Genomic DNA, 10,364 nt, shown 5'->3' with positions numbered 1-10,364 from the left:
TTCTATATTAAATGTCTTTATGCATATCATTAGATTATTTATATATGTTGAGGAACAATTAATGGTTTTGTGTGTAAAATTTAATGATTTCAGAATAGCCAACAAAAGATCATGATTGTCTAAGTATTGTCTGCGTACTGTGATTGTAATAAACATGAATGAATGAATGATTGATTGATTGATTGATTGATTGATTGATTGAGAGAGAGAGAGAGAGAGAGAGTGAGAGAGAGAGAGAGAGAGAAAGAAAGAGAGAGAGAGTGAGTGAGAAAAGAGGGAAGATTGAGAAAAAGACAGACTTAGAACATAAGAAATCAATGAAGAAATGCAGTGAGTAACGTTTGCTACTTTATGTCAATGGAACGCTACGATGTCGCGTTGTGAACCTTACAACGATTATTCCACATCTTTGAGTTTGTTTTCAACACATCTTTGCCAAACAGTTATAATGCAAATCTAAAACGTAGATATTTAAAACTTCTAACGATTTATTGAAGCACGACTTTCTTCTTCACTTAGTGGTGTCCGGAATGGCACTGTTAGTTAACGTTTTCCGTTAAATACGCCTTCAGACGTCAGTTGACGGCTCTTTTATGGGCCCATTAGGAACATTCGATTTTTAACTGGAGCGTTAATGGGATGCCGGAGTTCGCTCCTTCCGAATCGGTTTTTCGATCGGCTCTGCTAAGTGACAAGTTGTTACCCACCCCATTCAACTGATCCGCCTTCAATTCAGCAAAAAACCTCCCGAAAACTAGGGTCCCTTTTTATTGGCATAGCCAACTTCTTAGGAAGTTCTACGTTTAAATGAAGTTTGCCTCTGCGTCCGATCTCATACACCCTCCATCTTGGATGTGAAACAAGGATGCATACCATTGACGTTCTAACAAATTTAAAGTCTTACCTGTTACTTTTATTTATCTCGTTTTTGTTTTGTTTTCAGTATCTGGGCTCTTTTCCAGTCAACGTTCAAGAGCAAGCGGCCAGAGCTGAGTTAATAAAGAACAAATTAGAACTCCTGAGAGTAAGTCTTATTCAATTAACTAGTCTCTTTCTGCATTATTATTATTGACACTCGATCGAACACCAAGTTAATCGTATTTTGAGATAAAATAAATATAATTTAGAGCTTTAATAATAAAAATATAAAAAAATGATCCTTTTGTGCAAGTATGCAAATTTGAACTTTTTAATAAACCAATAACTAATAATATTTAATAAAGTGCTAAACTATCACCACAAAGCCTTATTTTAATTAAATTTGCTTAAGATGACGGTTTCTTAAAACTAGTAATACCACCACTGAAGATGGAGCAAAGCCATAGCAGCGATGATAGGCAAAACAAAATGTTCGGACCTACTACTGCACTGCATATGTTGATGAGTATAATATATAAACACATTATTTGGGCTCTGTTGCGTGGTTTTAGTGGACTGTAAGAATTAAAAGAAAAGAAATTATAGTGAATAAAAATAAAAATGAACTCACCTTCTGCTGCTGCTCAGGATTTAAAACGATGGGTACAGGGGGGAAATGAAACGAAAAGAGTGTTGATGATGGGAATAGGGATGGGAAACCCTTACCTCTTCTGGGCAAACTCCAGCGAGAGCTTCAGGGGGTGAATTCGCCACGATAGTTGCGTGAGAATTAATAAGCTTAAATGTTCTATCTCTGCAACCAACGGTCTGAAGAAATCGCGATGTGAACGGACCAACTGACCAAACGAACGGAATTAATACGCTTTATCTCCGACTGCGGTACGTGGACTGATGCAGGTCAGAGCAAGGTGGGGCCGAGCACCGGCCTCCCGGTCCATAGTTCAATGGGTGTAAACAGGCTCTATAAAACGCGAAAATATGGTTTGAATACTGAAAAATGAAAGTAATCTCATGGACTAGGAGACAAATTCAGTTTCTTACTAGAGTAAAATGGCATGAGTATTTTATAACAAATTCAGCAAGAGGGCCTTTAAATGTGGTTTCTCGTAAACTGCTTGAAAAACGCCATCATTCCTGTTAACGACGAAAGAAAGGATAAAGTATTCTGTTGAATACAAATTTCCTCCTCAAGTATTGTATTTTATATTTCGCAAATATCTTACTCAATGCATTATTCTGTGGTCCAGTAATATGTAAAATCTCTACAAGAAGGCTCTCAACTCCGGGGATTTTCCGCTATTTCACCCTCCTATTTTAATTCATTCGTCAAAAAATTTCTCCCTGTTTCCATCCGGAACGAGTTGTATAATTCACCAATTTAATCCAAACAGCCGTCTGAGCCGGCGGGAGCGTAGAGATAAAAATGTTGCCCCACAGCTTTTAGACTTACAAATTAGTAAAGGCGGTGATGATAAGTGATTTCACCTTCAGGATCCTCCTCCCTTGTAATTTGCCAGAGCTGCTGTTTTGAGTCATTTGTATTGCAGCCGTCTGCTGCGCCCAACTAATTATTCCTATTTATGCAGAAGTTTTCCTTCTTGCTGGTACCAAGGGGGTTAGCTTTTCCAGAATATAAATGAACTCTGATAAATAACCGGCTCAGCGGATAAAGTTGTTTGAAATATTAGTGCTTATAAAATCCTGATCTGCCCCCTCACGAATTTCGACATTTCAATTTCCATGCGCAAAACTTACATTGTTATATAGTAACTTGTTGAATTAATAACATGCTGATTTCGACAACATCAATATAGAAGATATGTTTTGCTAATTTCAGTTTATTTTATTCTATGATTTATCTAGGATCACTCACCTCATCATGATTTGATTTTTATTTAAAAAGGTATGTCGTACTTTTTTCAAAAATTAATATACCCTCATAAATTTTTGATAAATAATGATTTATATCTACTTTTCGTCATTAAGTCAACATAAAGTTCTAGATACTAAGTCATAAGATTAATATTACGTTGGACTAATTGCAAGTTAATTAGTTTTAATTTTTAAAGTAAACGAAAATGCAGAATGCAGACAAATACTTCTTCGAAAATACAGAAAGTTAGCTTCTGTCGAACAAAACTAATTCGTACCGATTCTCATGAATATAACATTTGGTTTAAATAATTAAGGTTTTTAGTTGAGATAAGTTAGTGTCCCGAGCGGGATTCGAACCCACGACCTTCGGCTAGATACGTCGCTACTCTGCTAATTGAGCTATCGTGACTTCGATCCACTCGGACACTAACTTCCATCTCAACCCCACTTTTTGAATTTTCCCTCTTTTTGTCTCCTAATCAGTGATCATGTCGGCGTAAGTTATTCAAAAACCTTATATAAGTGAAGTACACACACACACACACACACACACACACACACACACACACACGCACGCACGCACGCATATATATGGTTATATATATGAACATACGGACTAGGTATTTTATTCAGTCAAACTCCAAAGGAAAATTCTTTGAAAAATTTGCTACGGTCCATTTCATTATTCGTATGTTCATATATATAAAACGGCGGGCTAAGGAGATAATATATGAAAAATGGAATAAATTAAACAAAAATTGGGGAGAGGGGCATTTTTCACATCCATAACCTTAAGTATCTATGGGTATCCTTGGTTTTATCCATGTGGAATGACAAAAAAGTCTGCACAATAATTATAAAATTCATTGAAAGATCTCAGATTATAGGATCTTGGAATATGTGGTCCGCAACTTCATAAGATTGGAGGAGACTCTAGGCCATAGTTTGGAATGATCGTTATTCAATTAATGTGTTTGAAGGGATAGCAGAACTTTTATGAACTCGCCGGATCCTTCTTGGGCAAACGGAACATTTAAAAGTATGTGGCTTCATTGGTCACATAAAATGGACCGTAGCAAATTTTTCAAAGAATTTTCCTTTGAGAGTTTGACTGAATAAAATACCTATACCTGAAATAAATACCTCATGTACACTTTTGTTTGGCAATGATACATTTATCCGTTGTCAGGTAATCGTGATAGAATTCTGTCCCAAACCGAATTCTAACTTCTGTTAAAAAGTTAACGTAAAAAACAAAATTTAAAACTGAAATTAGTTGTGTATTAAAACAATTGTATGATATCGCAAACTGAATTTATTGATGGTCGTTTAGCTGTTTTTGTAGATTTAGGACTCCTCTGGCGGTGGCTTTTTGAGGATAGACTTCGGAGGGGTTGCGGTCGGGTTGGGCTTGAACGTGCTTAATTCCTTCAAACTGGTCTCTGATAAGGATGTGGCCATTTTTTTCATCATAGCGATCGTGTTTGCTGCTTGTTGGTCGCGTTCCTCTTCCTCCGGGATGACACGGTTTGCCTCCTCGAGAAGCCTTTTCGTACTATAGACGGTATTGGCTTTGTCCATTCTTTCCAGCTGTGTGCAAGGCTCGCAAGTTTTCATGTCAAAGTTTTCCAACGACCTCTTGAAGATTCTTTAAAAAAAAAAATTAAATTAAATTAAAAAAAATAAATAAATAAAAAATGGAAAAAAATGAGAGAAGTCCTTATTAAAGGAAGTACTTACTCATGGTATTTATCGATGGACTTTTTCAGACCGGTATGCTGCGAATTGGCCAAATATCCTTTAGCTAACAATATACGTTTTTCCATATCTTTTAATTGCTCATCCAAATTCCCAGGGTTTATTCTCGAAAGAACATCACCTGGGTTTTTCTTTGTAACAGCGTTAAATCTGATAAAACAAAGAAATTAATCGAATTTAAAAATCCGAAACGCATGCAATTACAGCATAAAGCTATAGTACATCCGTAAATTCATACCAAACTCGGTATTCACTATCTCCAAGTATCTTTTATATCTTGTATCTTTTCAATGTTTTGTGGCTTAAGTATTGTATGTGGCTATAAATTAGATTTCCAATTTGTATATTTTTATACATATTTATTTTAGGATCCGCTATCTAGTATAGACGCGTTTTTTGTGTTCTACTTTCATTGACTTATGACTCGACCTTAAATTGGGGGCTAGTCGATTTTGTTTGTTTTTGACTTTCCTTCTGAGTCAGTGAGTGTATGCGCGTTATTATTTTTGTGCGGAATCTGGAGGGCGAAGCATTGCAGCGGAGCTTGACGCCTACTGCTACTCAACAAGGTTAGAGTTCCCAATCAGGTAAGGTTCAATTCGTTATTCTGGCAACCCGTATACCCTCAATATGGACCTAAGTGAACCAGAACTAACCTCTAGTGAAGAGGTACGTTCCAATACATCTTCGCAGTTTTATTCTTTACAAAATAAAAGACCTCCACCATCTGGCAATTCTCTCAAAAATAAAAAAAGAAGAAAGGCAGACCGACTAAAAATAATTTGATAGATGAAAATAGAGACCAAATAGAAGAAAATTCTAAACCAAATGAGATCCTCACAATTGGGCAGCCGTCAAAGAGTAGCGATATGCCACCATGTTTTATTACAGCAAATCCATTTGCTCCATTAGCGGAGTTGAACGGAGAAAATAAAACAGCTGAGATTAAGCAACCTTCCAAACCCGTTAAACCACCACCTATATTTCTTAAAAACATTNCGAACTAAACATAGTGCTACATGACAAACGAATAGACATAGCACTAATTACTGAGGCGCATTTAACAACTAACTCTTTTCTTACTATCAAAGACTACATTACTTACACGACAGATCACCCTTCCGATAGGGCGCAAGGCGGCACTGCAATACTCATCCGTCGCACTTTATCACACTTTGTAAACATATCATACACATCTTACACACTAATGTCCACTTCCATCACCTTAAATACCTACTCCTTCCAATTGAATATTGCAGCTGTGTATTGTCCTCCTAACCAAGATTTGTCACAACACGAATTCCTATCTTTTCTCCGATCACTTGGACCTCATTTCATTGCTGGGGGTGACTTCAACGCTAAGCACCCACAGTGGGGTTGCCGTGTTTCTGACCCACGTGGACGGAACTTCCTTAACTCGTTATCCTCAACCACTTACACTGTTATTACACCTCCAAACCCAACGTACTGGCCAACATCTACTCGTAAACTTCCTGATATAGTACATTATTTTATAACATCCGGAATCTCTTCAACCCATCTGGATATTTCAAATTCATTTGATTTTTCTTCTGATCATAGCCCAGTTCAATTAATTCTAAATTCTGCCCCTTCCATTGTACCAAAATATGCTTGCCTAATAACTGAACCTACAGATTGGAAAAATTTCCAAACAATAATAAACAAAAATGTTAAAAACTGCAGAAGAAATTGACAAAGCTGTAGACGATTTTATAAAATTAATACAGCATGCAGCATGGGTGTCAACCTCCATACCACCACCTCGAAATAATCAGCAGTTATTATTACCTCCACACATTCGGCTACTTCTAACTGAAAAGAGAAGGGCCAGGGCAATCTGGCAGCGTAACAGATATCCGAGTGATCATCGACGGATGAACCAACTCGCGAGAAAGCTGAAAGAAGAACTGGCAAAACTTAGGGCTGAATGCAACTCTCTTATCCTCCTAAAGCATTTACTCCATCAGACATACGACACACTATTCACACACTACCTTCACGAAAAGCTCCAGGTTATGATCTTATTACAAAACAAATATTACAACATTTGCCCCACAGAGGCTTACTATTATTAACATACCTATACAACGCTGTACTCAGGACCACATATTTTTCATTGCAATGGAAGTTCTCTATAATTAAAATGATTCATAAGCCAAATAAACCTTCTGATCTTCCAAATTCCTATAGACCGATTAGTCTAGAAAAACTACTTCTCCGACGATTACTGCCAATAATTGAAAATTCTAATATTATTCCAGATCATCAGTTTGGGTTCCGCACATTTCACTAGACAACTCAAGAATTACATCGTGTTGCTGACAATATAGCCTCTTCCCTCGAACAAAAACAGCATTGCTTGGGTGTCTTTCTTGATTTAGAACAGGCCTTCGATCGAGTCTGGCACTCGGGCTTGCTTTGGAAACTGAGGAACATCCTCCCTCATACGTACTATCTTATACTGAGATCTTATCTGACTGATCGATTTTGTCGAGTCAGTCAGGGAACTGAATTCTCACCTTATATACGCATAAGGGCGGGTGTTCCTCAGGGAAGCATACTTGGCCCTTTTCTATTTTCCATAAACACTGCAGATATTCCTACACACGTTGACATTTCGACACACACATTCGCTGATGATACAGCGATTCTTACACGCAATTCGGACCCCTCAATTAACACTCAACACTTACAACACCTGAATGAATTAACAATATGGTTCACAAAGTGGAGAATAAAGGTAAACCTAACAAAAAGCACACAGATCAATTTTACCTTACGTAAAAATGTCAGTCCTGCTGTGAATATAAATGGAATTCCATTGCTTACCACTGACCCCTTGTGCGTTATCTTGGACTTTTCATGGATAAACGACTGACTTGGAATCCCCATGCAAGACTGAAAAGACAGCAACCAAACCGATGTTAAATTGTTAAAAAGACTACTCGACTCACGATCAACATTAGACCTTGAAAATAAACTTTTAATAGAAATATGATCTCTTAGCTATAAGATCATTACAGTACCTAATGCAGGAATGATAGGCAATTTAAAGGAGATGAGTACATTGAGAAATTTAGGAACAGGAAAAATTTCGCTACAGTAAGAGAATAAACGATTTATTAGGGTTTTTTAATAAGGATAACTCTAGTTTTCTGTGGAGTGAAATAACTAAGCTATTGAAGAGAAGTATGTCGACTGGGGTAAACCTTTATAAAAAGAGAGCTCTGATGGTCATGCCATGTAAGCTTGGAGTTATGAATAACGCCAAGATTTTTAATTTTAGGACAAAAATTAATGTTGGTACCATTGGTACGAGGAGGGGAAGGCAATCTTATTAGTGGGTTTATTGAAAATTAATAAAGACTGGGATTTAAAAGCAAGTTTAATTGTGGAGCTATTAAGTTCAAGACAGAAAGGAATGTATTATTAGGATGATTAAGATGTAGCATTGAAAATAGGGTCCTAATTTAATTTGAATTGAGGTTGGTTTCAATGATTGAGAGGAAATAGAGTGTAATTTACGTACATTCTATGTACCGAGGTGTAAACTTAGAAATTGAAATACAAATTGTTAAAAAGTGCATGCTATGAGCAGAAACGATGAGGTTGAGTATTGGAAATTGTTAATACATGAAGGATTCTTAGTGGAACATAAATCAATTAAGGACTAGAAATAAGGAAAAACATGTGTTGGGCAAGCAGGAAAGATAGAAAGATTGAATGCAGAAAACATATTACAGAGTTGGGTTTGAGTACACAAAGGTTGAAACCACTAACGAATATGACATCATAGTCACAACTAAGGATGGAACGGCCATTCTCAACTTGAGTAATAGGGGTATACACGATGTTTGTAAGATAACTCGAATAGAGAATTGTACCGTAAGATCGTGACTGCTCCTTCTTTTCATAGCATGTTATACGTTAATGTTTCCACAATGCTGCGCGATCGTAGAACCAAAAATAAAGGTATAACAGTTTTTGAAGGCTTGTTGTTGTTTGTAACACAAAACTCTTTTAAACTAAACTTTTAACTTAAACTTCTGTAAACTCTTTTCTTTTTGAGTTAAATTGTAAGATGCCAGAAGTTAATAAAAAAGGAAAATTAATCAACTTTTTCATTCTGAATGCTATCTATGCACTCGAAAAGTACTAACAAATGACACGCTTCAATTCGTGCCAACATACCCAACTCGTATCCTACCGTTTAATAGCCTACAACTTTATAGGATAGGATATGTATCTACTTTGAACGAGAGTATAAGCAAGGTCAGAAAATAACAAAAGAATGTATTGGTATGATTTAATTAATGCGTATTTAAAAATAAAAATAAGTGTAAACAAAAAAACAGCTGTTAAATTCATGGCTGCCATGTTGGTTACCTACGCCCTAACGGATATATATTTTCAACCTAACCTCTAACATTGCCCCTGGCCTATTAGATCGAGCAATGTTAACGAACCGATTCTTACAAGTGTACGTCATCATTTTTCTCGATCCAACAGATTAACAGTTAACAGCGTTTACACAAGATCATGAAGTCCCCTAATATCAGAGAATTGAAAGGAGGACCGTAGACATATGCAATAAAAATTGTATTCTGCGTACAACTTCTACAAAAAGATACTCAAAAGTCAGTAGACATATTTTATACGAAGGGCTTGGTTCAATGTAAATGCCAACTCCGGCACCTTTTTGTGTAATCTATCATTTCTTATAAATGTATATTCCTGAATGTCAATCTGCCTAGAGGGTGTGTTTGGCTCAGATAGGTTTATGAAAGTTGGAACATTTGAACCTTAATAGTATAAATTATTAGGAAAGTTTTTGCAAAAACTTTGAGCAGTGAAGTAAACAAAAGTAAAATTTGTACTGGGAGATATGTAAGATATAATTCATGTGCACATACAGGGACAAATCCAAGTGAAGATATTGACGGCTAATAAATTAGGGACGAGTGAAAATGCAAGTTGAACTATTTCCCATTAGTAAAAAATATTACGTACCTACTTTGAATTTCTGCTGCGTTGAACTTTTTTAGAATTTCCTCTGTCTGCTCGTACATCTCTTTACCTTCTTTTAAACGGATTTTAATGTTTCTCAGCTCATCGTGGTAGGCCTTCGTTGTTTCCCCAAACGATTCAAAAGCCATTTTCAGCTTGGCCAGGTTCGATTGTTCCGTTTCCAAAGACCCCGGAGCATCAGTTGACAGCCTTTTCAGATCCTTTCTCGACACGGTACTACAAGACCAATTAAAATCATTTCCTGTAGGTAAAAAATAACAATAAATGTCGGTTGTACGTTTGAGAGTTTAGCGGTTCGTCTCGGACTGGTTCTTCCAAAGGCGCAGCAAGGCTTTGCAAGGAAGAAGTCTGCTTGCACATCTGATTCGAGAAATTGTTCATTGTTGCGACCGAAACAACTTATATTTTAAAAAATCTTTAAAACCAAATGAATACTATTTTCTACAATTGTCACATCTGCTTAAAAATATATATGCATAAAAAATAAAATAAACATATGACTTAGTTCTGCTTACTGACGTGGGCGTTTACAGGAAATTGCATTCTGTGCCATATTTCACGAGTGAAACTGCCGTTGAGGGCATCAGGATTTAGCGAACGTCACAGTGATTCATGACCACTTTTAGTGTATTAGACGAGAGAATCCGAGCACGCGGAATAATCCACAAGGGAAGCCGATAATGCTGCAAGGAAGCATCTATAAATTAGTAGTCCTACCTCAAACCTCTCGATATACGTATTTCAACGGACATTAAAATTAAATAAATCGTTCACTTTAAAAAATACCTATTTATTTTTATAAC

General features: G+C 36.5%; 1 protein-coding gene across 1 annotated transcript; it reads right to left on the bottom strand.

Annotated features, from left to right (window-relative positions):
• Nucleotides 1-4,046: 4,046 nt before the first annotated feature.
• LOC106671973 lies at nucleotides 4,047-10,055 on the bottom strand. The gene is made up of 4 exons (XM_014403001.2): nucleotides 9,839-10,055; nucleotides 9,544-9,777; nucleotides 4,495-4,662; nucleotides 4,047-4,402 (listed from the first exon to the last, which is right to left on the bottom strand). The coding sequence occupies exons 1-4, from the start codon at nucleotides 9,940-9,942 to the stop codon at nucleotides 4,102-4,104; spliced, it is 807 nt and encodes a 268-aa protein (XP_014258487.1). The 5' UTR covers nucleotides 9,943-10,055; the 3' UTR covers nucleotides 4,047-4,101.
• Between the last annotated feature and the right edge of the window lie 309 nt (nucleotides 10,056-10,364).

Source organism: Cimex lectularius, unplaced genomic scaffold (assembly GCF_000648675.2).
Source record: "Cimex lectularius strain Harlan isolate CLEC.00 unplaced genomic scaffold, Clec_2.1 scaffold32, whole genome shotgun sequence".
Taxonomy (NCBI): Eukaryota; Metazoa; Arthropoda; class Insecta; order Hemiptera; family Cimicidae; genus Cimex; species Cimex lectularius.
This window is presented reverse-complemented; position numbering and strand designations above follow the sequence as displayed.

Bases quoted from the DNA above. Each gene is read 5' to 3' on its own strand.
- LOC106671973 (XM_014403001.2), bottom strand. From the start codon at position 9,942: ATGAACAATTTCTCGAATCAGATGTGCAAGCAGACTTCTTCCTTGCAA. The intron at 4,663-9,543 runs GTACGTAATATT...TTGTTTTATCAG, and splicing joins GCAGCAGAAATTCAAAGTAG to ATTTAACGCTGTTACAAAGA. The intron at 4,403-4,494 runs GTAAGTACTTCC...TTTTTTTTAAAG, and splicing joins TCCATCGATAAATACCATGA to AATCTTCAAGAGGTCGTTGG.